This window comes from Rattus norvegicus, chromosome 9, assembly GCF_021556685.1.
Source record: "Rattus norvegicus strain SHRSP/BbbUtx chromosome 9, alternate assembly SHRSP_T2T, whole genome shotgun sequence".
In the NCBI taxonomy this organism is placed as follows: domain Eukaryota; kingdom Metazoa; phylum Chordata; class Mammalia; order Rodentia; family Muridae; genus Rattus; species Rattus norvegicus.
This window is the reverse complement of record NC_141542.1, coordinates 105,820,001-105,846,246: the sequence shown is the minus strand read 5'-3', so window position 1 is coordinate 105,846,246 and position 26,246 is coordinate 105,820,001. Positions and strand designations below refer to the sequence as shown.

Here is a 26,246-nt window from a genome sequence, read left to right as displayed (position 1 = left end):
GTACCAAGTCACTCTGCTTTTGACTTGAGAGCCTTGGTTGAACCTCTGGATGTCTCTAGAGAGTGGGTTCTTCCCCTGTACAGGGGCTCTCCTGCTCTTGTGGTTCTGATCTGGAGTATTGTAAGCACCAGGCTTGGACCCTTCTGCATGCCCCCTTTACTTCACTCTATCCGAGTCGCCAGCATAGCACTTGGATAGACGGCTGCATAGAAGTATAGGCTAGTCTACCAATGTTGCTCTGTTGGGGCTTCAGACAAACTGAATGTTATCCCGACACCATTTGAAGAATGTCTGTCTACAACTTGTGGAGATTCAGGGCATGGCTTGGGACTGGGGGCCAGAAGATGCTCCACGATGATCACTTCCAGATTTGCGGATTGACAGATGTGGAAGGAGAATGTTCTGTAAGATGTGTTGGGATGTATGTCTTTGGAGAGCCAAGAGTTGATTTTCATAGTTGATGTTTAGGTCATTCTGAGTAATTAGAATACAACTCCTTTCAGTAGACTTTATGACAAACACTTCCCTCCTCCCACTCTTGTTCCTCCCACTGATCAAGAAGATTGGGGAAACTTTAGTTTCTGGAGTGTGGGGGACATTTTTAGGTTAACTGAACCTACTAATTTTTTGTCGTTATAACACAATATCTGAGATGATCAACTTAAAATATAAAAGAGTTCTTTTCCCTAAGAGTTTTGGAGTTGTTGTTCATAACCAATGGGCCCACGTCTGTGTGTGGGGTGGCATGTGTCACCTCTCCCCCTCACAGTGAATGAGGTCTTCAGGTGCTCACACTAGCTTTGATCTTGGTTCTAGATGTATTTTTTTAAAACTCTGTCTGTGGTAAGACCCCTCCAAAGACAACACATCTGATTTGCTTCTAGTGTTTCCTCCAGTCCTGTGGCTTTTAGAGCCTCAACTGTTTGGGGGTTTATTTCCAGAAACCACCCCCTCTCTTCAACGAAGTCAGTGATGCCATCGTCCAGTCAGAACAAGTGTCAAATCTGCGGGACGAGTTGCAGCTCAAACACGAGCAGAAGTACCAGGAAGCCTTAGTGAGTATCAAGGAGGACCTGCGGCTGTTGGAAGGCGCAGATATCAAGGAGCACCTGCAGGACCAGATCCGGCAGTGGTTCATAGAATGCAGGTGATGGACGGGTCTCCTCTTGGGTGGCAGGTGATGGACGGGTCTCCTCATTCCGTGGTTTCCTTGTATGTTGCCTTATTTTGTTCTGGTGACCAGGTCTCATTGTTTAGACTGAGCCAGACTTGAATGTAGAGGAGGCCTCTTTCTTCAGCTCTGGAGTCCTGGGATTATAAACATGAGCCACCACCTGGCTTGTGTTCTTGGACAACCAAGACATCCAGTATGGAGACATGAGGTCTCTTGACTTCATTTTTAAAAACTCAAATACTAACGCTAGGGATTCAGAAACATTTTTAATTAAATTGCTTCCTGGCCTGTGTTTGCTTTTTTAATATGGAAATGTATGGCCCGTGCACTCCTCTCTGTGACCACATAAAATAGAATGTGATGGTTAGGGGTCTGGACAGCCAGGTGTGTCTACAGCCCAAGGAACTGGAAGTTGCCAGGGCTGACTGCCTTTCCATTGGGAAGCAGCAATCCGTTGCTTCAGGCTCTCAGAGCCTGCCCACCCCCCTCATTCTCGGAGCCAGTTTTGAGTGCAGTGACCTAGGATTCCCTAAATTATATGTCACTAGGAGTTCTGAGGCCAAGGCCCTAGACCTATTCTTACATTAGACATTTTACTGCCTTTAAATGAAATGCTAAACGGTCTTTGCTATTTGCTGGAGCAGTTTTAAGTATGTTTTATCTCAAAGAGAAGAAATAAGGGTTCTCCGTCATGATCAGGTGCCGAGGAAAGGAATTCAGACATCTTTTCCCATGTCGGGGTGTTGTATCACCCTGACATCAGGTCCTGAGACACTCAACAGGACAATGTTGCTCAGCTTGTTGAGATCAGAGAACTGAATTGTCAGAAACAGAAAAATCAAATTTTTTCCTTAAATAAAACCATACCAGGGAGAGAGAGGGGGTGAGGTGGGGGGAGGCAGGCTGGGAGCAGACATCTTGGAATTCTCCGGTTTGGGATTTAGTAAGTCCCTTTACAGAAAAAAAGAGCCCAGCAGTGGTGATGGGAACTCACCTTCCGCTGGTTCAGCACTCAGTTGCTTGTCACTGTTGAGATACGTAGGACAAGGGACATAGAGAAGCTCCCAGATAACAACTGATGGGGGCCTGGGTGCCAGGGGATGAGAGGGGCTCTTCCAGAAGCTGGACAGCCAATCTCTGTCCACAACCATTTTCCACCTACCTACGTTGACCATGTGGGAATCAAATACTTGTTCCCTGTATGATAGTCAAACTGTACCCCAAAACTTCATGGTGGGTGTTAGGTGTCCTGAATAAACAATTCATGACTTTTAAAGGGTGAGCCATTTGGAGTAGCATGATGGGACAGTGTGTTCTGCTATCCCATGTATGTGCTGTATACTACTACTACTACTACTACTACTACTACTATGTGTTTGCATGCACACACACACACACACACACACACACACACACACACGTATCCAGAATAAGGAGTTCACAGTTCATGCCTTATAAATTGTGAGCCATTTGGAGTTCTGGTATAAAATGGTCTTCTCAGGTCAACTGTCTTTTCTACATAGAGGTGTGATCAGTTCGGATGTCCCTTCTCAAGAATCTTGCATGACTTCTCTTCTTACAGAGACTAACTATATACATAGAGAGCTAAATTTCAAACACCCAGGATGGTGCCTGGGTAAAGAGTGACCAGACAATAGACATGGACAGACACCTGTTAATTAGCACCTTAATACTGGGTCATGTGATGGGAAATGAGGTGGTAGGTTGAGTGAGTTCACTGTTGTGTGTCCATCACAGGGGTACACACACACACACACACACACACATATACATATATATATATACACACATATACACATATACACTCACACATACACACTCACACACACCTAGATGCCCAAACCTCCCTCATGACTGGACACCAGAAAGCTTTTAGATTTTGTGTGTGCACTCGCATACACGCAGTAGTAGTGTACAGACATTTAGGATAATGCAACACAGTGTTTTCTCACACTACTCTAAATGGTACATCATTTAAAAGGCACGAACTGTTTATCTTGCAATCCTACACTTGGTGTTTTCACATCACAGTTGACAACGGGTCACGAAAGTCAAACCACAGAGGCCAGAAGAGCAGATAAGGGGGTTGCTGTGCTTACAGCACATGGAGCACACTAAGCTTTTGTGCACACATGTGGAAAGCTTTTGGGGAGTGCAGCAGAAACAAGAACTGTCTCCAGTAAGGCTCTAAGAGGAGGGGGTCACTGTAGAGTCTATCTTCTTCTGTACTATGAAAATTCTTTTGTTTCAATAAAAAGTATTGTTTTTATGATTTAAAAAAAAAGCCAAAAATACATTCGGAGGGAGGCCATCTGCTTGCATTGATTTAAAATATGTAAGATACTTGGATTTTAGGGAAATAGTTTAATGGGATTCTTCATTACAGGCTTGGCCGTCGTTCCCGATGCAGAATTGGGTAGGATGGCAATGGGAGTGAGGTATCTTCCTTACCTGAGTCCCCAGAGACCCTGGCTGTCACTCTAGGAATGCCCTGTTATTTCAGCATTTATGAGAGTCTTTGAAAATGCAGCTGGTGGGTCCTCTGAGGACACTTCCTCCTGGTGTCGCTGACCCCACTGTCCAGGGGCTCCCTCGTGGGTACGCTGGGCAGAATTCACAAAGGCATAAAAATTCCTCTTTTTGAAGTAATGTAAGGTTGAGGGCAAATTTATTTTCATAATTGGATTAAAGTCATCTGATGGACTTTGATAAAGAGCCTTCGCCTTGCCGTTTTGAATCAAAGGCAAATAAAAGCAAATATTATCTTTTGAAGTATGAAACGCAGTTGGTTCTCAGAATAAATCCCCAAAAGATGCTCAGGGGTAGGTCAGGCAATCGTGAGAAGCTATAAGGGACAAACACCCTCTCTCAGCTCATCTGGTGAGTATGCACAGGCTGGCCTCGGGCTCTAACTCAACACCTCACTGAGGGCCACGTTGACCTCCCAGGCGCGGGTCACAGGTGTGCATTGCTATTCCTTCTGATTATTTGTTTTTAAAGCCAACTTTTAAGCTATTCTAGGTCATTTTTTTTAATTATCTGACAGTTTCACACACGAATATAATGACTGTTAGCTGGTCTCTTGTCCTTATTCTCTTCCTACACCCCTGCCCCACCCACTGAAGAGTTAAACTTCAAAACTAACTCCCAATCATTTGAGGTAGAGTTTAGTGAAGAAAAAATGCGGCCTGTGTGTAGTTTCAGCAGAGGCAGCTACTGTGAACATTTCTTGGTAACATTCTTCCCTGTCTCTTTCCTCTCCAATATATATTCTAAGTAGTTCTATTTATTCATATTTTGGCTAATGTTTAAAACTTCAACATTGAACTCTCCCACGGCCTTGCAAGGCTTTCCAAAATATTTTTTTAATGAATGCTTGGCACTGAATTGCATGGGTGCACTGGTTAATAAGCTGATTGTAATCTTTTTAATATTTTGCAGAGCTGGTAAAAAAAAGGTTAAGGTTATCAAGTGATCTTGGAATTTGTATTAATTTGATTATTTAGGGGTTGGGGAATAATTTCATTTTTGTTTTCGCTTTGAGACAGCGTCTAACTATGAAGCTCAGGATAGCCTAGAATTCCAGATCCTCCTGCCTCAGCCTCTTCAATGCCAGGATTACAGGGGTGCACCCCCAACTTATTTAAGGTGTCTTTGTTGTTCTTCTTCCCTGAGCTGTTCTGCCATTTATTTGCTTCTCTGCGTCATGGCGTCAGGGTTCTTTTCTTTATAAAGATCCTTAAGCTTTGGTGTATTACTACCTTAGTGACTGTCAAGTTTTCATTTGTCATTACTATCCCTTTAGGAAGTGATCGTCCCTTGCAGAGACCTTCTGTACCTCCCCTTCGGTTTGTCTTCACCCCCTCTTTTGCACTGTAAGCCCTAGGACCTTCTGCAGAGTACAGTGTGTGTGTGCATCGTCCTTGGTGTATTTGCAGTGTGGGCTGTCTAAAGAGCTCAGTCTGGGAAGCATAACCAGTTAGAAGCTGCTTCAGTCATTGGTCAAAGAAGAGCCAACTTCCTGGATTTGCCTTTATCCCTCCTCCTAGCCCCAGGGTCAGAGCTCAGGTGTGGGGCTCCCAGGGTCTGACTTGTAATCATAGCCACCTTAGTGAGCATTCAGGGAGAAGGGGAGACTCTTATTGCCCAAATACTTATTCTACGTCCAGAATGCTTTACACATGAACTCATTTGGTCTCTGTGTGGCTTTGCTAATCTTGCTGGATTAAATCTGCCATCCTGGTGATTCAACTGAAAACTTGAGGTCTGCAGTGAAAGAATAGAGCTGTGCTCTCTAGACACTCCAAGGACAACATGGTCATCCTCTCTTCCAGCCCCCGGTGGCTGCTGCCTCTCCTTGGCTTATGCATCTAGGTCACTCCACCCTATATCAATGCTCACATTACCCTCTCTTCCGTGTGCCTCTGACCACTCTGCACGTTTTGTACAGTATTGAGGACAACGTGGAAGAAATACCACACAACATAGATAACCCCTATCAAATGTTCAATCTGATATGTTCGGTGTCACAGACTCTAGGGTTTAGGACAAGGGTCTTTAGAGTTGACTGTTCAGCCCCCCACATGCCGACAGCCCTGTGAGATGGCACTGCACCCTTTCCACCCACAGGCAGCATCATGAGGTCCAAACTATGGGACTTTGGGTTGGTCTGCATAGTTCCCATCCCACAGGACTCTCTGTGGCACTGGGAGTGTTCTAGGTTCTGATATCTAGCATAGTAGTAGATGTCAACTTAGTCCAGCTATGTGAACTGGCTCCAACTTACAAAGGTTCGACACAGCAATGTGCAAAACAGGGCACATCCAGCAGGAACCGCTTTCCTAACTTGAACATGGACCTTATCTTTGGCCAGAGCTATGTCCTCTGATCCTTGCTGATGGGCATCATGGGTAGTAGCAGAGAGTTGGATGGGGGGCGGTGCTCACAACTCCCTGTCAGCCCCATGACCTCAAGGGCAATCTGTGCTGTGCTGTGTGGTCAAGCTGGGACAATTGGCAGGGCAGGTATATTAAACGTGTTTCCGCTCTAACATGCTGTCCAACTTACAGTGCGTTTAAAGGACATAGCTGAGCAGCAGCTGTTTATTTCATTTTATTTCATTTGAATGTTGGTTTAGGTAATCACATGTCCCTAGTGGTTACCATGTTGAGAAGCACAGCTATGGGGATGTTTCCAGAAAGAACTTGCTGTACTTGGTGTGTATCTTCACTTGAAGCCACCATCCACCGTGTTGAGTTTCCGGACTCAATTGTGAACTTCATCCCAAAGTCTCAGGAAGGGGTCTTAGCCATAGCTTTACCCAGTGCACAACTGAAACCCAATGAGGCTGTAACACCCACGACCAGTCTATGGAACTGGGGCTCTCTCCCTGAAGATGCAACAGTCTTTCCTCAGTCACTTGCATCAGCACCATGTAAGTGGCCTTCATCACTGGAAAACCGGGACTAACTATAGGTCTTAAGCCCTTTACAAATGAAAACCCCAAGATAGTTTGAACGTTTTATGGAGCCTCTGCAGTTCATTGCTGAACGACTTGGTTTAATTTCTGCACTGTGAATAAGCACCCTGACATATGCAGCATAGGACAGAAGTTTAATTTGCACTGCAATCCCAGGTTACAATCCACCATTGCAGAGAAGTCACCTAGGCAGGAACTTGAAGCAATTGATCATATCATAGCCACGCAAGAACAAAGAAATATAATGCAGCTGGCATAGTGGCACATGCCTTTACTCTCAGTCCTGGAGAGGCAGAGGCAGAGGCAGGCAGATCTCTGTGAGTTCAAGACCAACCTAGTCCACAGAGTAAGTTCTAGGTCAGTCATGGTTCTGTTCATACAGAAATCTTATCAAAAAGAGAGAGAGAGAGAGAGAGAGAGAGAGAGAGAGAGAGAGAGAAAGGGGGTAGGGAGAGAATGCACCTAAGTTCCCTGCTTCTGCTCTTTCTAAGATTCTGCTGCTTTCTCTTAACTTGTATAGTTCTAGAACCAGCCTAAGGAATGGTGCCACCCACAGTGGGCTTGGGTCAGGTAATAAGACAATCCTCCAAGACAGGCCCACAAGCCAAGCTGCTCTGGACAGTTCTACACTAGCTTTCTTCTTGGGTCATTCTAGTTTATGGCAAGTTGACAGTTAAAACTACCTTCTTTAAAAGTGCTCTGACTTCCAGGGAGCCTTTCAAAGGGGGCTACCGTGTGGGAGTAGGATCAGCCTGATGGCCTCTCCAGCACATTCAGCAAACTCCCATGTTACTATTCTCATTGCTGTGGTCAAGTGCCTAACAAGAAGGAATTTAAGAGAAAAAAAATGTCTCCCTGTGGCTCACAGTTTGAGGGGACACATCGGTTGTGACAGGGAAGACATGGTGGTAGAGCCTTGGATATGGCTAGACACGGCACCTACAGTCAGGAAGCAGGAAGCAAAAGTGAAATGCAGCAGGACTTAGAACCCTTGAGGCCCACCCTGAGCATTGCACTACATCCACTGAAGTTCAGTATCCTAAAGGTTCCACTACTTTTAGTGTCACCAGCTGGGGACCAAGTATTCAAACACATGAATCTATGGAGTCTACACGTGTCATTTCATGTTCAAACCCAAAGAGTGCTGTGAGTTGTATGTGGGCTTATGCTGTTTCTCCAGTAGAGACAATGGTCACTGTGAAGGTCAAATGAAATCACTCTAGGGAGTAAGCTGGACCTCAGCAGTGTGGCCATGTGGCTGGAGACGTAACCACCAACCCTGGCTGTTTATGTTCTGATGCAATGATGTGTCCTGTATATGCAACAGGGAAATGCACCGTGAATGCTGCATATAACACAAGCTTTCAAACTAATCTGGGAGTGGAGACCCTAGAGTAGAGGCTGCATGGGTTCAATTCTCCACTCTACCACTTTAAGTCTTTGTGATCTTGGGCCATACATGCTCTCTCTGTATTTGCTCCCTCAACTAAATGTATGTTGGTGGTGGGGACAGTCTTAATGCCTACTTCATGAACAGGATAGATAGGTTAATAAATATGACACCATCAGAATAGTGTGGACTTGTGGCACCCCCTCAGACACACAACTTATAGTTCAGAATGTTTATTGTATCCTTGGCACCCCATGTTTCATCCCTGGGTCTAGCACTCTGACATCCACAGCCATAGACACATTTTGTGGCCTCTTTAGTCACAGCACTGACTACCAACCTACAAAGGATAGATCGGCTGGTGGGGCAGCACAGAGAGGAAGGTCTGAGAGGGAGGGGTAGATGTAGATGGGAGAGAGGTCATAAAAGAGTTCCTGTCACAAAACAGCAAGTGTGGAATGTGCCCAGGCCTCGGGGCAGGAGAGCAGCTTGTCTGGGACCACCTGCATATGTGCATTCTTTCTGGAGGGGGTTTCAGTCATTTGTGGGGTTTTGTGTTTTCAAAATTATAGTTTAAATGACATTAAGTCTGTTCCCTTCCCCCACTCCATCACAGCTTTGTGCATTAAGCTTTGGTATTTTTAAGTCAGGGAGACCTTGAGTGCAGGCAGGCCCCTGTCCTATCCCCTCCCATCATGCATTGGGAACTCTGTCAATGCAAAGTCTCCATGCTTTGGCCCTGCAATGGTCAGGCTGGGAACAGAAATTTGATGGCTGCAAGAAGCAACCTAAAGGAGGAAGGGCTTATTCTGACTTTCAATTTGAGGAGAAAGTCACTCGTGGTAGTGAAGACATGGGAGGGGGGAGTAAGAGAGTTTGCAGTCAGGAAGTAAAGAACAGACAAAAAGTGGGGCCAGGCTCTCAGACCTTGGAGCTCATTCTCGGTGACTACTTCCTCCCATGATGCACCACCTTTTAAAGCTCTTAAAACCTTCTGAAACAGCACCAGAGAGAGCAACAGCATCCAAACATATATGCCTGTGGGGAACAGTTGGTGTTCAAGGCACAACTGTGCCCACAGCCATAGGTCTCACTGGGCGTCACCTGGGAGCCCAAGTCTTTCCTCACTCCTAACTCCTCCTCTTCCCTCAGCAGCTTCAAATCTTCATGCAGTGTACTTAAAATGAGAAAGAGTGAGCCACTGAGAAGGAAAGGGGTGGGGGTGGGGAGAGAAGGAGGAAAATCCTGGGATTTGAGGAAGCTGGTTGTGGCTTGCCCCATGAGACACTGTGGGCTGTGGAAGTTAGGCAGCTTGGCTCGAAGTCTACCTAGTGACTTGCACATGGAGAACAAAGATACAGGGCAGAGACCTCTAGAAATGTGGACACTGTGTAGATCCAGAGTGGTCTCCAGGGAAAGGGCAGAGCTTCCTTCTGAGAACTTTCAGTGACATGAAAAGAAGTCACCAGCCTGCTCCTGTCAGATACCCCCTGGATGGCTGGGATCCCAGCTATATTAAATTTTTTTCCTTCATGTTTTTTATATTTTCCACAGGGATCCTGAGGTACATTCAAAATGTCTGAAGTCTGAGGAAGACAGGGGGATGGTCACACATGGAGAGACGAGTCTAGGGCTCATTATTGTGGATTCTTTGTGTAATTACATATTCAGTGAATTCTCAAAAGCAGCTGCAGTCAGCAGAGGAGAGGCAAACACATGTGGGTTATTCGAGTAAGAAGCCAAAATATCTTCCTCTTGGCCATTGCTTCCATGGAAAATATATGAGGTTCAACAGGGGACATGAGAAGGGCGGGTAAGAACTCAAGGTTCAGGCACTATTCACTGAGGCCTTGGGGACAGGTGTATAGCCCATGGGAAACCACAAGTTTTGATGTGGCACGTCACAGCAAATCAAACCGAGAGCACCCAGCACTTGTAGTCTTGGATCCAGGTTCTAAGGCTCAATGAAAGATAGGCACTAGGCTTTCAGCAAATGCAGTATGCTAATTCCCTTTGTCTAGACCCATAAACGGGTCCAGAAAAAAAAAAACCATGGGCCCTTTTCATTCTTTGTGTATCCCTCAGACTGCAAGCCCTGGTAGTGGCTTCTAAGAAGCATGCTGGCCACCAGTCCTACTTACCACTGCCCTTAGCACATCTCCTGTTTACAGAGTGTGGCCAAGTGCCACTGAAGAACTGCACAGACTTGCCTTAGTCTTAGATGTGGGAGACCTCAGATCCAAGTATTTCTCCTGCAGGAAGTGGGATGTCGTGGGACCACCTCCTGGGGGTTGCGGGGAGGACTGGTCACTGTGGGGACAGAACACAACAGATTTTCACACTCAGGGTCTTCCAGTTCAGAACAGACAGAAGCCCTTCATCCCCGCTCTCAATGGCTTTGTGTAAACCCTGCTTGGACAGAAATAGCCACACACCTTCATCTTTTATAAATATAGTGGCATGCGCTTGTCACTTGATCAAACAAGGAGAGGGGATTGGAAAAGGACAGGACAGACAAAGCTCCTTCTGATGAGGAAGGGACATGGAGGACGCTGGCTGGGCTTCAAGCCATGTCTTGAAGGGGATGGGAGACAGTGAAGAAAGACCTTTGCTTTCATCCTGGCAGGGTCAGCTCTGTCCTGAGTATTAATTCTCCCATGTAAATGGCATTTGGGATAGGAAAACAGAAATAAGACCTGCTTGTCACTTTCCCAACAGAGGAGCAAACCAAGTAACCCCTAATGTGTTGTTTCTTTTAATTAAATTGTAAAGGGAGGAGCAAGCTGTCTCTATGGGTTTTGGGGGAGGCTTGTCACATTCAAACAGGAGCAGAATTCAAGATGATATTCTTGGACCAAGAAGGAAGCCTTGATCCTGACCGCTACTATAGTAACATCCACTAATAAGCAAGGTGTCTGTGAATAGATTGATTCTCCTATCCAGCACTATGGGATCAAGAGGCTAGGTGCACAGGGCTTACGTGGTGTCCTCTAAGCACAGGTCCACTTGGTGTCCCAAGGAGGCCACGTAATCAAGTCCATGTGTCAGCCATTGCCTTTATTGAGTGCCTGTGAATTTATAGGCAACAAGTGACACCTTTGGAGGCTTCTGTGCAGTGGCACAAGCTGCTTACTTTAGAACTCGGGAGAAATTTATGAGACTGCTGACATTAATGGAGGTGGCTGGATGACTGGGGGGGATCGGCCGGAAACCCCTCCATCCATATATTTTTCATACTTGGTGAAACGCAGATAAATCTCTGTCCTGTGCGTCTGGGACGGGGAGACCCGTCGAAGCTTGGTGTCGGGCCTCAGGGGGAAATTTATCATTTGAGGAGTTCTGCTTTCTAAATCACTGTGAACTCCAGACCGGCCATTTGCACATTTGTATGAGAATTTTTGACAATATCCATAAATTTTTAATAGGCCCCAACTTTTACCAAGTACCACACCTCCCATTTGTTAACAGAAAAATACGAGGCCAGAGTGCTTCCCTTCCACTCGCTTCAGATAAAAGAACGGGAAAACAGCACTCAATGTCCATCATGATTTTAGTGAGAAAGACAACCTTAGTCGATGAATAAATTTTATAAGAAGTTAACATCAGCTCCGTCACTTGTCACATGTAAATTGCAGAGTTTCCAGAAGTCAAACGAACAAGGCTCTATTTTAAAACAACGAACCTAAAGTTTTGCAAAAATGGAAATTCCCAAAGCCAAGTGGAGACTTTGTTTTGTTTTGCTTTAAAGATTTATTTATTATATATAATTACACTGTAGCTGTCTTCAGACACACCAGAAGAGGGAACCAGATCTCATCACAGATGGTTGTTGCTGGGAATTGAACTCAGGACCTCGGGAAGAGCAATGGGTATTATTAACTGCTGAACCATCTCCCCAGCCATGTAGATCTCTCCATTTAATTTACATTACTGTTTGTGTGTGCACATGCTACAGCACATGGACAGAAGTCAGGGGACAGCGTTGTGGACTCGGTTCTCTCCCTCCACCTTCCCATGGGTTCCAGGGATTGAACTGAGACTACCAGGTTTGGCTGCAGGGCTGCAGTGGGAGGAGTGACCTGCTGAGCCATCCCACAGGCCACTCCAAGGTGGCTTCCTACTTTTCCCTCCATCACAGGAGTAGCCAGTGGCAGCTGTCACACAGCTTTTGTCATTTCCAGTCAATTCCTGTTTATCATACACCTCATCTCCCAACTGCCCCTTGATTGGTGTGAGACTATGCTAAGTTCACTTTCTTGGCATCCACGGGAGCAGTGTGCTTGCCTGCCTCGGTTTCCTTGGTGCTGTGTTAAGTGTGTCACCACACCTGGCACTATATCTGTCCTTTAAAATCCTAAAGCAGAGACAGATCTGGTGGCCAGATGTGTAATCTCAGCTACTCCAGGGGCTGAAACCAGATGATTTGAAATTCAAGACCTATCTGGGCCACAGAGTGAGTTCAAGACCAACCTGGGCAATTTAGCAAGACTTGGTCTCAAATTTTAAAACAACAACAACAAAACACTAAGGTTGAAAATGTAACTCAGTCGTAGAAATGTATGCCATGGCCCTGGGTTCAATCTCCAATACACATACTCATACACACACACACACACACATACACACACCCTCAAACACACACAAACATACACACAAACCCATGCATACATCTGCTGACATACATGCAAACATACACACATGCACATGCGTGCACATACACACATGTTCACATGCACATACACACATACACACACATGCACATGCACAGCCATAACAGTCCTGTAGAAGCCCCTGGAGGCAGGTATGACATGCTGGGCTTTTGTCAGACTGCATCCTCAGGTGCCCAGGGACACCCCTTTGTCAAAGGCTATGTGGTTTCCACCTCCTTTGAGGGAACATTGGCTCAGGAGAGCCTGCCCACCCTTTTCTGCTCTCAGAATTGTCCCTAGTGTTTTGCTTTTCATTCTGAAGGCAATGTTGAAGGGCAGGGAGTGGGCTGGACTCATGCTGCTGGTTTCTCAGTGCGCAGGACTGAATGGACTTCTGTGGTAGCCGTGCATCCTGTTGTGTGTTGACTGCTCACTCCCTCCTCCTTGGTACATTCAGAATTTCAAGAATCATTTAGTTACTTCAAAAGCACTTCGGGCTTTCCAAGAGATGCGCAACTCGAATGTTAGCATTTGTCCTTACAAATACAGTTAGCGACACGGCAGGGAAGTTGGAGGTTAATTATCATCATCCCTGGAGCCACATGATTGTTTCCACGTGTGCAGAGGAAGCTTCCAGTCATGTTAAACGTCTCCTTCTTACCTGAAAACCTAAAACACGGAAGAAAAGGACACAAATGGCAACAACATTTAGTTTAGGCGTGACAAGACATAAGCCATGCACAGAGAGACTATTATATCGTCTACCTGCTGATTTTCCCCAGTGCCACAGACACTGTCTGGCACGCCACGCATACTCGGCGAGCATACCGTTAATGAGCAGATGCAGGGTGGGTGAAGGAGTCAAAGATGCTCAATCCACAATGGAGATACACTTCACAGGCAGGGGCCACAACCTCTGCCCCCACCTATGCATAACTGGCACCGCGATATGCCTGAGTGTTGATAACCAGGCTCACGAAAAGGGGAAAGGACAAGAATAAATGTCTGACAGAAAGCGGGCAGCTGTACTGTTAAATATTGATGGGCAGTGTATGCATGAGGAGCAGGAGAGCTGTGTGAAACAAGGGCCATCCGCCGCGATGATCAGACACAAGAGTCACGGGGAGAGATGGCGAGACGGGCTCTGCTCCTGCCTAGATGGAAAGATGGTGAGTTGGCCCCCGGAGATTTATAGGCACAGCACAGTTTCAATTAAAAACCCCAACAGGATTATTTGTTGAATGTGAAATATGATTATTAAAATCATTAGGATTAAAATCCGAAACTAAGAGCAACGGGGAAGAACAAACGACCACGGATTCTGAAGTGCATTATGAAGAGAAATAGACCTGCTTGGTGCTAATAAGAGAGCATCCATGTAGATCAGTGGACTGAGAGGGCGGCCCTGGAGCTGACAGACACGGATGGAACAAGTAATTCCTGATAAATGCACTTTTAAAAGGAAGCCAGAGCAGAAAAAACACTGCTACAGTAACTACATTGTTAGAGCTGACTGGTAACAGAAACAGTGGATTTAATGTCCTGGAAGAGACGCCACAAAAGCGTAAATATTTTAAAATAAAATTGGAAAAACCCACTGTAAAAAATTATGAGGTCTGCTCAGTAATAAGGCTCTAAGACTGGAGAGAAACCAGCCGAGTCCAACAGTTACTTTGATTATAAATGTTTTGCTCTGCGGGTTAGTGCATTGGCACGTCATCCCTACTTTCTGTGTTGAAGGAAGAAATACTGAAGTGGATTAGCGCTCACCCGCCTTGCTCCAGCCCACCCTCAGGACATCACCTGAAGACATGAGATCTCCTGCTGTCCCCTTTGCTCTTAAGCAAAAGCAGAGCTATGGTGACTGCCCCCAAAGCCAGGGCTTTCCCACTAAGAGCTGTATGGTCAAAGCAGGAACTGATGAGTTTCAGGTGCAATTCCAGCATCCTGCAAACACCCACTGTGTGACGACTGTACAACACGGCTCTGTTCTCTCCACTTAAAACCATGAGAGCTTAACCCCTGGGAAGTATGTCTTGCATAAAGCCTCTGGTGTTGCAGAACAGGCTGCCGTGGTTAGCAGAGATGTCCACAGACTGTAATCTGAGGTGGCTGAGAAGGGCTGAGTGGGTCTGGACAGGGCAGGACAGGACAGGCTGGCTGCTGCCTCCCCATAGGAGTTCAGAGCCCCCAGGGTAGCCTCTGCCTTGGAGCTGAGCAGTATAGGGCTGTGGTCTTTAATGCACAGAAAGACAGAGCAAAACCATTTACTATATGAGTCTCTGAAAAGCCAGATAAATGCTACACAAATATCCATGGTATGAAATCCCCTGTGGAGGGAGAGACACCAACAGGCCTGCTGGTCCTAGCAGGAGTGGGAAGCAGAACTGGGCTCCATGGTGTCTGGCCAGGGGTTCTTGTCTGAATTGAGGCAGGCTCCGAGCAGGAGGGTGAGAGCTGGGTCCCAAGGCCACTGTCACAGTGGAGGAGGAGTCCACTTGGAGTTGGTGTTAGAGCATCCCAGGTCAAGCCCTGTGATTGGTCCTAGAAGAAGAAAAAGAAAGACCAAGAGCTACTTACTGTCTAGCTTGGTCCCACCCCAGCGGAGCTTCAGAGCCCCACAGCATAGAAAGCTCGAGTCTGGCTGCCCCAGGAATGGATGCTCTGGCTTTCTGGGTTACCTTTTCCAGCATTCCAGAGGTGACTTGGACCCAGAGATGAGGAGGTGGCATTCATCCTCTTTGAAATATCAAACGATCTCTAAAATGCCATGTTTTCATTTTCCCAATACATTTCTGGAAACCCAGAAAAATCTTTTCGGAAATTAACATTTGTCTTGGTAGAATTTAAATATCAGTCTACCCCCTTGCAAGCTCAGGAACTGGAATTCGACCACCAGAACCCATCCATGTAACTAATAGGCATTTTCTTTCCTTTGGTGATGCAAATATAATCCAGATTAGACCAGAGTCAAAGTAGATAAAGGCAGGTTTGTTAGGCCGCTTGGGGTGGATTCACAGATCTCACCATGAAGTCACTGTGGTGAAGGGCAGTGAAGTCACATATCCAGGCTAAAGCAAGAGGGTTTCACAGAGCCTGGGCAAGGAATGGTGATGTGCCAGCTAGGAGCTGGGATTGTGTCCATACATGGTCAAAAACTGAGCCCCTGGGCTGGCACTCTTGGGTAGGTTGTTGGGAACAGTGAAAGGAGGAGAGATGACATGTTAGGACAGAGTTTTCTCCAAGCAGAAGGGGGTTCCCAGCTTGTGCAGAGAATGAGCAGGGCTGGCATCCGAATAGTAACAAACATCCTAAGAGAGACAGATCTCCAGGGCTCACAGACAGCCTACCTGGTGAGCTCCAGGCCAATGGGAGACCCTATTACAACACCGAAGGTTGTCCTCTGACCTCCATATGCACGAGTACACACAGACACACATGCAAACATGCATAGGCAATAAATACCCCCTCAGAGTTGAAAAGGCTGCTTTAGAAAACACCATCCCAGGCCTGGGGATTTAGCTCAGTGGTTAGAGCGCTTACCTAGGAAGCGCAAGGCCCTGGGTTCGGTCCCCAGCTCCGAAAAAAAGAACCAAAAAAAAAAAAAAAAAAAAAAAAAAAAGAAAACACCATCCCTCTAACATATGCCCGTGTTTGCTTGTAGGTTGACAAACGTTGACAAATAGGTTATAACTTCTGAAGACTTGCTTTACCAACACAGCATCCATTTTTTAAGCTTTCTGTTCCTTGACAACTGCCTCCCTCCTCTCTTCCCCCCTCCCCTTCCTCCTCCCTTCTTCCTCCTGCCTCCCATTCCCTCTCCCCGCCCCTATTTTGTCCTATAGACAAGGGTGAAGTGGAGGCCCCATGGAGGTGGCATTGATTGTACCCCCCCCCCCGTGGTTCCACTGTTCACTTGAGTTGTCTGCTGCAGCAAGTTGAGGGTGAACGGGAGTGGGCAGGGAGACAGGGAGGAGGCAGGACTCTAGATTAGCCCCATAGCATGCTACCAGCTATATGTCAGCAAGACAGTGAAAGATTAAAGATAATCAAGGCTTTGAAATCATAGTTGAGGGAAAGCTGTAATTTTAACAATTACGCACAATCTCAGCATATTGAACCTCTCAGAACTGTGCAGAAAATTATGCCTCAAATTCCATTTTAAATAGAAAAGATTCGTCCCTCCATTAAACTATTCGCCAGATTGCAGAGAGAGACCTAGGCTATCATCCCCAAAGTAACTTGCTGTTCTCCCATGTTCATGCCACAGGTGTGTGCCTCTAACAGCGTTGTTGTCGTTGTTGTTGTTGTTGTTGTTGTTGTTGTTGTTGTTGTTGTTGTAAAATGAGAGAGAAATATTGTATTTGGTCAGGTTGTGTCATACAATGTAGTTGGCAGGAGCTGACACCATGACATCCAAACAGATTCAAAATGAGGGAGGAATTGGCCACTTGGTGCATTTTTCCAACTGAGAGAATGGGAGCCAGAGTGGCCAGAGCTAGACCTGTAGGGAAAGGTACAGGGGTCAGGGTAGTGGAGGCTGGGTACAGCATCCCATGGGGCCAGGGTCATCGGAGAAGCCCTGTAACTTAAGGCCCAAACCAGTTCAGCTTAAGTAGGAAAGGATCCCTAGTATCCATTATCCCAAGTGAGCTGGAACAAGGCTTAACCCTATGCTGTAGGGAAAGTTTTGTTTTGAAAGAACCGGTGACCTTTGAGCAAATAAATGACATAGCATGACTCATGTTTTAAAAGGGTCTCTTACCTGCCACCTGGGGTAGGGCCACAGAACATTAAAGACCAGTTCATGGTGTGAGCGAGTACTTACTTGGTGGCAGTGTCCTGGGCCTAATGCAGTGATGTTTACCAATCTCTCTCAAGACATTCTAGGATGGAAAAGAGAAAGTTGAGAATGGCTCCAGCCAGGTCTCCCTGGAGCACCCCTTGGAGTGACCAGAACAGAGTCTCTGTAATAGGAAAAGAAAGAGTTTGGGTGTCACAGCCACGAGAGGGCTTGAGTGGCGGACACTTAATCTCAGAACTTGTGTGCTTCTGGGTTTTGGGTTGGACAACTGGATCTGGGTCCATGCCAGGGAGAGGTGAGAGGCAGAGAGAGGTGAGGAGTGGAGTCAGTGTTAGCGAGCTGAGGCCACAGGTGCTGAGTCAAGCTGTGAGACAGGGAGAGACAACAGGGTGTGAGGGTGGACAAACACAGAATGAGGATCCCTACAACTGAACCCCAGCCCTTCAGATTCACCTGGAGGGGATGGAAAAGCACCCAGGAGTAAGAGGATCTGCATGAGAAAAGAGAACCCACAGAGCATTCCCACCAAGAAGGGGAACAGGAGCTATGCCTGTGCTCTGTGTGACCAGCTGTTTCTGTGGAAGAGAGAAGGTGCTTAGCAAGAGGGGAAGAAAGCAGGAGATACAGAACCCTGGAAACTGAGGCAGGAGAATCTTCCCAGAGACAATGCTGTGCCTTCCAACAACGACACAGCACGTGCTGCCTGGTTTTATGTCAACTTGACCCAAGCCAGAGTCACTTGGAAAGAAGGGAGCTTCACCTTAGAAAATACTCCACCAGATTGGCCTGTGGTGCATTTTCTTGGCTGATGATTGATTACTGATGTGTGAGGTCCCAGGTCACTGAGTGGGGCCATCCCTGGGCCGAGGTCCTTGGTGCTGTAAGAAAGCAGACTGAGCAAGCTATGAGGAGCAAGCGAGTAAGCAGCATCCCTCCACGGCCTCTGCATCAGCTCCCGCCTCTAGGTTCCTGTCTCGCTTAAGTTCCTGCCCTTGCTTACCTCAGAGATAACTGTGGTAAGGAACTACCACTAAAATAAACCCTTTCCTGCCCAAATTGCTTATAATGATGGTGTTGAATCACAGTAATAAAAACCCTAAGACACAGACAGCATCAAGACAAAATCCCCTTTAGAAGGCAGCAGACCCGCACTAGACCAGAAGTTGTGTACTACGATGCTGGGCCCCAGCAGCCACAATTATGGTCCTGAGTCTGGGTGGCCTAGCAGCAGGAACGCATCCTCTGGGTTCTGGGCAGGAAGCCCAGAGTGTCAGCAGGTTGGCTCTTTCTGGGGACTGTGAGGTGGAGCCTGGTCTTAACCAAGCACAGCTGCAAGGATCCCCTTTCCAACAAGGCCGCACCCTGAGGTGCTGAGGTTAGCACGTCAACGTGTGCCTCTGTGGGGTCAGGGCCACAGTTCAACACTCCACACCTGTGAGAACTGTCTTAATGGATTGTCCATGGCTGTGGACTGTTCTCCCAGCTGAGTTCAAGAGGTGAGAGCTAGGGAAAGTGAGCATAGCATGCCAAAGGAGGACTGCAAGATTCACAGGGTGGCAGATGAGGAGGGGAGGAGGGGAGAAAGGGAGGAGAGTAAAGGAAAAATGGAAGACTGAACGGAGACAGAACCCTCCTAAAGTCAAGCCCAAAGAGCAAAGCTAAGCCCTCAGGAACAGAAGTGTGTCTGAAGGAGGTGACAGGGAGGTGTTGGCTCCATGGTGGATGGGTACCTGGCTGTATGAGCATGTAAAGACACAAGCGCCCATCATTAAAAGGTCCCCACACTCGGTGCTTTACTCCAAAGCACAGCCAAGCATCATGGGTACTGACCTATGGACTCCTGGTTCAATGGGAAGTGTGACAGCATGTGTCCAGGTGTCCAGAAGAAGGCAGCTTCCACCAACCACAGGATCCAGGACTGTGGGGGAGGGGGTGCCATGGGAGATGGGAGCCAGAGGCACAGGATTTCCCAAGACAGAGACTTTGTTTTCCACTGTTAATCAAAAGCATCTTGGGGCTGACACTGTATAATTTGGGGTCCTGACACTATATAATTTGGGGTCTTCAGTTCCTCCTGAGAGGCTCCAGGGGGCATCACCTGCAGTCACAGCTGTCAACCCAGCTGTTTAATGCCAAAATTACCATGGGAACCTAAATAGCATTTGCCATTCCCTCTTGCAAGACTATCAGCACCACTACCCTGCCGCCCTCACACCCACTGGAGCCGATCCTAAAATGCTCAGGGCCACACAACCTAAATTACAAGAAGTAAAGTGTAATCATTTAGATGAATAGATTCAATATTATTTTACAAAAAAATACTAAGGAGTTTAATATTAACTCTTACTACGAAAACTGGTGCATCCTAAAATTAAGAGGTAACATGCAAAATGGAATCACATGCATTTGGGTTTGGTTTTTTGGTTTTGGTTTTGTTTTTAAGTAAGTCACAAGGCTGGAGAGGTGGCTCAGCCATTAAAGTTAAAAGCATGCGTTGCTCTTCCAAAGGACCTAAGTTTTATTCCCAGCACCAACCTCCTGTAACTCCAGCTACTTGAGACCTAACATCTCTGGCTTCTAAGACGCCCTCACATAGCATATGCACACACACACACACACACACACACACACACACACACACACACACTACATGCAATGAAAACCAATATACAGAGCCACTATATCTGTTGTGAGCCCTAAAACAGTTAAAATCTAAGTTTGACCATACAAGGAGAGAATTGTCTGACGACGTCACCTTCAGAAGTGTTGTGTGTGGGCAAGGATAGGTAGACCGTTGCAACCTCCAGACCAAATGCAACTGTTGTGTGACAGGATTAAGAAGGGAATCTGGGGACCCTCGCCCTGTGGCTGAGAGTGCTCCTAGGGCTCAGGCTTCCCAATGTCAATGAGTGATGTCATTAGTACTGGTGAGCATAGCTTCACATAGGGATTGGTTACTTTTCTTGCTGCTTCTACCATTGTGACGAAAGACCAGACAAAAGCAACTTGTTGAAGAAAGGGCTTCTTTTGGCTCACAGTTTGAGGCCTCAATCTAAGGTGGCAGAGAAGTAATGGAGGCAGGAGGGTGAGGCAGCTGGTCGCAGACACAGAAAAACGAATTCAGTGCTCAGCCTCTCTCTCTCTCTCTCTCTCTCTCTCTCTCTCTCTCTCTCTCTCTCTTTCTCTCTCCCTCTTTCTCTCTCTCTTTCTCTCTCTCTTTCTCTCTCTCCCTCTTTCTCTCTCTCCCTCTTTCTCTCTCTCCCTCTTTCTCTCTCTCTCTCTCTCTCTCTCTCCTTTATTTCTCAAGGTTATATCATTTCTCCCTTTCCTTTCCTCCCTCAAGCCTTCCTATATACCCTCCTTACTCTCTTGTAAATCCATGTCCTCCTCTTTCATTAAGTGGTGGCAGTGGTGGTGATGTATATGGCTTGCCTGTGTCTGAGTGTCTGTGTCTGTGTGCACACATGTGTGTTTCTCAATAAATAAATACAACTTGCTCCCTCCGTATGTCTCTTGCTGTGAAGCAAGGTCTTACCATCTAGACAAGGCTGACCTAGAACTCACAGAGACCTACCTGCCTCTGACTCCCAGGTGCCGTTACTTTCCCTCTTCTTATCCAGGCTGGGATGGTGCTGGTGACATTTAGGTAGCTCTTCCCACCTCAGTTAAGCTGGCCTAGGAACTCTCAAAGGCAGCCCACAGTTTTGTCTCTTAGGAGGTTCTAGATTGTCAAGTTGGCATTCATATTGACTGTCTCACCACGGGATGAGATGCCTTGAAGAACCAAGTGTACCATCATCTAAATGAGCGAGGCGTAGCATCCCCGGCCCCCCTGATAGGCCCACCAGGCCAGTGCTTCAGTGACTGACAGAGGGGATGATCCAAGTAAGCAGCCACAGGAAACTGCTCTCATTCAGCTGCAGGGCAAAGTCACAGCGGGATGCCCAAAGCCACCTGGACCACCTTCAGCACACTCCTTCCTTTCACACTTACAGGTGTGTGTGAGGCCAGATCTCCTTCCTGAACTCTCAGCTAGCACAGCATATCGCAACGCATCAGAGCACGGAGGCAGAGCGGAACATCCAGGAAGCTCTAATTAAACCAGATTCTAACAGACTTGAAAAGTTTAGGACCTTAGATACTGTGTTTATTGTTCATAAAAATATATACAAACACACACATATACATGTATGCCAACATACAATTGCTTGGCTCTTGTTTGTTTGCTTTTACTTGACTTTGGTTTCTCCTTTTTCCTCAAGGCCCTCTGTGCTGCCCGTACATTCTCGCCTTGCAGAAGGCACTGTCTCCTTGTAGTCCTCCACTGTGTGGGTCTTACCCTCTCTCAGTCCCTCCCTTTCATAGTGATTCCTGAGCCTTGGGAGGTAGGACTGTGACTTACATGTCCCAATTAGGGCTGAGAAATCTGCAGGTTCTTATTCTCTTTATAGTTATGGGTCTTTCTATGTCAGTCATTGCCCTTGTCAAGGTTACTGTTGCCATGGTGAAACAACACAAAAGCACGTTGGGGAGAAGGGGTTCAGATGGTGTATGTTTCCCACCATAGTCTATCATTGAAGGAAGTCAAGTAGACCAGAACCTAGAGGCGGGAGCTGATGCAGAGGCCATGGGAAGGTGCTGCTTACTGGCTTGATGATCAGCATGGCTTGGTCAGCATTTTTATATATAACTCAGGCTTGGCCCTCCTTAACCAATAGCTAATTAAGAAAATGCCCTACAGGTCTGCCCACAGCCTGGTCTTATGGAGGCATTTTCTCAATGAGTGTTCCCATTTCTCAGACTCTTAAGTTGTGTCAAGTTGACAGAAAACTAGCCAGCACCATCACCATCTACTTCAAATGGAAGCTTCTCTGACAAAAGTTGAGAGATGTACTAATCCGTAGGATAAGTCATTAGGAGTTGGCTTAATACCATCTTCATTTAGCAGAATACTAGCAGAAGTTCTTTCCTGGGGCCTATGACCTGTCTAGCCATAGGTTCTTGGCCTAAGAGATGGTGCCAGGTTTGAGTTTCATCTTGTGAAGCAGGACTTAAATTCAGTGAGAATCGGTAGGTTGCCCCATGCTATTTATACCACTATTGCAGATATAGGCATGTCTTACAAGGCCTGTGGTTATTGTATATCAAAGCATTCAAAGTTGGGTAAAGTTGGTGATTACTTCCCTCCTCTGATAATGGGCGTGTTATTTTTAAGTGAACTAGAAAATACATATTTTAGAATTTTCTGAGTTTTGATGACTAATAGGCTAAATATCAGTAGTGTAGCTCACATGCCTTAGAGGTCCTCAAAAATTGTTAAGTGTGAAGAATAACTTGAGGCAAGAACTTGAGAAATAATTAAACCTCTTCCAAGACTTGGGTTCCCTACTTCTGGGAATGAACGGTTCTTAATTCAGCAGCTAGTCTATTTTTCCTCACAAATGGAGTAAGTGTAACACTTACGCCAAACTCAGTTTCTCTTTTTAAAGAATGACCACACCCCCTCCCCTTTGGTAATTCTCCACACTAAATTCCACAGCCTGCTTTCTTTGTGGAGAAAGTATGTGGCTGCAGAGAGAAATACTTGTTGGATTCTATCAAACATGGGGCCCCAAACTTTCTAAAACCAAACACATATATGTAAGTGTTCCAGACGCTTGCTGGGCGTGCCGTTTGTACGACTCCACCCTTCTGTTTAGCTTCAAAGTCCTGTGTTTACTCTAAGTTTTAAACAGGAAGAAATGATTTGTGTTTCTGTCTCTGTTGAAACTAGACCACAAAGCATCTTGATATTAAAGGGGGTGGAGACAGAGGAAGAAAAATAGAATCTATCTAAGAGAGAAAGAGGGAGGGAGGGAGGGAGGGAGGGAGGGAGAGAGAGAGAGAAGAGAGAGAGAGAGAGAGAGAGAGAGAGAGAGAGAGAGAGAATGTCCACCTCAAACTAACATGTCCCCAGAGGCAGGAAACCTGAGGCGGCTTGTCACCCATCCTCTGCAGCTTAGAGGTGCTGCCCAGCCTTGGGGACGGGGAGCCTCACCCGGAAGATCCATCATTTAATTGATGTAAACTCACATGTGTTGACAAGTACAGCATTACCTAAAGACTCATCTCACTTCTCTCCCTGCTCACACTCTTTCTCTCTGCAGGAATCTGACGGGCACATTCCCAGAATACCCTAATGAGGAAGAAGGGGGCTCAGCTGTCATCTTTTCCAACAAGACCCCAGAGCAGGTAAACAAACATGGGAGAAGTAGAAAGCAGTCACACTGTGGGGTATTTCCTTAGACTTGAATGTGAGTGAACTCAGTGTGTTACACCTCCACCACCGTCTTCTTAGGATCGCTCACAACACCCCAGGGTGAACATCATTTCACGTACTCCTTCTGCTTTGTTCCTCAGTCAATTCACTCCTTCCCATGTCCAGTCTTTGAAAAAGCTGTGATGACATATGGTTAGAACACCATATCTGTCCCAAGCCATCTGAGTTCTGGTTCCTGATACCTCCCCATCTCTCCTCCCTCCTCATCATCAGGCCACTGACTCCAGCTGTTCACTCCCCCAGCTACTCCCTCATATCTCCCCACACCTCAGGCTTCCCCTCATGTCTCCCCACGTCTCAGGCTTCCCCCTCATGTCCTCCACAACCCAGGCTGCCTCCTCCAGTCCCCCACAACTCAGGCTGCTCTGTTCTGTCCTTCTGAATCTCAAAACTGCTCTTCCTAGCTCTAAAGTGTCTTTTCTCTGATCTATTAGTACACCCGTGGCAACTCTAGCAATTACAGTAAGATTTTAAAACAGACATTCATAAATGCTTTAAGAGACATTTTATTATTTCATATTATGGATTATCCTCCTAGAAGATGCTGTAATATTGACATGAAATCACACTGACAAGACACACAGTTGTCCAGAATTACATGGATAAACCTTTCCTGGGGAGGCAAGAGAAGCCTTAGTTAAACAAAGAGATTGATGGATCATTTCCCTGAAGATTCAATAAAATAGAATTATACTTTGTCCATTAGTCCCCACCTTTAATGCAATTTTGGTCAAAACTGAAATAACTTTTGTATTGACAAACATATTTTTTATGGAAGAACACGTGGAAATATCTGAAAAGGTCTAATAAAAGAATCCATAATGGGGGGGGGGGGGACACCATAGAATTACAGAAAGAATAGGCAGAGGACAGCAGCAACAGTGGCACTTAAGAAAGTGTCCAGTGCGGGGTTGGAGATTTGGCTCAATGGTAGAGCGCTTGCCTAGGAAGCGCAAGGTCCAGAGTTCGGTCCCCAGCGGGGGGGGGGGGGGGGGGGGGGGGGAGTGCCAGCTGATATGCAAAACAAATGCAAATTAAACATGCTTTGCAAAACACATGCAAATTAACCCAGGAAGATCAGACAACTTGGGCAAACTCATGGTTAATAAACTGTGGCTCTTCAATTCAAACCACAGAGGCCGACATTAGAATAATGTGTTCAGAAGCCAATTCAGATACAAATTAGAAGTCAGTCATCCCAATAGATTCTTTCAAAGAAGGGTGAATGGACCAGCAGGTAAAGGGACAGCCAGGCCTGCTCACTGCTTGGCAGAACTCAGTAGATCCTTAGCCTCCATTAACTTACAAAATAGATTCCTTTTGCATTGAATATTTACATGTAAAAGTATTAGACTACAAATGGACAAAAGAAATTGCTAGAATATTTAATAATCAGAAGGGTGAGGGATAACTTTGGAAGCATGTTACCACAGGCAGAAGTCATAAAGAAAAGAGACTGGTATAAATGTCTACATAAAACTCAAGCAGTTAAAAAGAAACCTCCATAAGTGAAGTTGGAGTCATGAGAAAAGTAAGGAAAATACTTGCCGCATCTCGGATGAGCAGTTTGTTCACATTTAAAGAATTCTTAGAAAATAATGGATCTTCTGAACAACTTAGTAGAAAAGACATCAAAAATACAAACAACGTTTTTAACAAAAATAGTTTCCAATATAAAACAGTTCTGCTGTGTCTCTTTATCCATACAATAAATAAAAATTTTAAGTTAGAAAACCAGCTTGCTGTTTTTAGGAAAATGTCACTCCCAAACACTGTGGCTGGGAGAATTTGTCAGCCTGGCATTTTTTAAAGGGTCATGGGCTTAGCTGACATGCAGAATTTCAACGTGGACCCTCTTTACCTGAAGGACACCATTTGAAGAACTTATACTAAAGAAAATAACAAGGCAGGTTGCTGAAAGCTAGAAATGGCAGGCTCTTTCACACAGGGCCAAATGGTAAGGACCTTAGGCTGGGCGGAATGCACTCCACCATAGCTGTTAGGCATTACATGATAGAGAATAAGTCAGCCACAGTTGTATACAGGAGGCATGCACCACCACATGCATGCATGTGGTGTTAGAGATAGAACCCAGGACCAGGGCTTCCTGCAAGCTAGACACTCTTCCAGTGGGTGATAATCCCAGGCCTCTAGTAGGGTATGTGTGTGTGTGTGTGTGTGTGTGTGTGTGTGTGTGTGTGTGTGTTTGTATGTGTGTGTGTTTGTGTGTGTGTGTTTGTATGTGTGTGTGTTTGTGTGTGTGTGTTTGTATGTGTGTGTGTTTGTGTGTGTGTGTTTGTGTGTGTGTGTGTCTGGGGTGGGTGGTGGTTGTTTTGTTTCTTTAAGATCTATGTTTATGAATGTTTTGCCTGCATATGTGTAAGTACACCTCATGTGTGCCTGGTGGAGA

At 46.1% G+C, this 26,246-nt stretch overlaps 1 protein-coding gene and 1 long non-coding RNA gene across 4 annotated transcripts in view; one reads left to right on the top strand and one right to left on the bottom strand.

Moving 5' to 3' along the window:
- Drc11 (dynein regulatory complex subunit 11) overlaps positions 1–26,246 on the top strand; it is a 115,746-nt gene that overhangs the window by 23,232 nt on the left and 66,268 nt on the right. The window contains exons 6-7 of the mRNA NM_001431271.1: positions 942–1,147; positions 23,664–23,748. Of these exons, the coding sequence (NP_001418200.1) occupies positions 942–1,147; positions 23,664–23,748 (291 nt within the window). The remainder of the gene's footprint in view (positions 1–941; positions 1,148–23,663; positions 23,749–26,246) is intronic.
- Positions 13,929–26,246, bottom strand: part of LOC102554789 (uncharacterized) — a 97,815-nt gene continuing 85,497 nt past the window's right edge. For 2 of the 3 annotated variants that reach the window (XR_015629738.1, XR_015629739.1), the window contains one exon: positions 13,950–15,257. This is a non-coding gene — a long non-coding RNA (uncharacterized LOC102554789). Of the gene's footprint in view, positions 15,258–26,246 lie in introns of all 3 variants that reach the window. The other variant, XR_015629735.1, reaches the window with a different exon arrangement.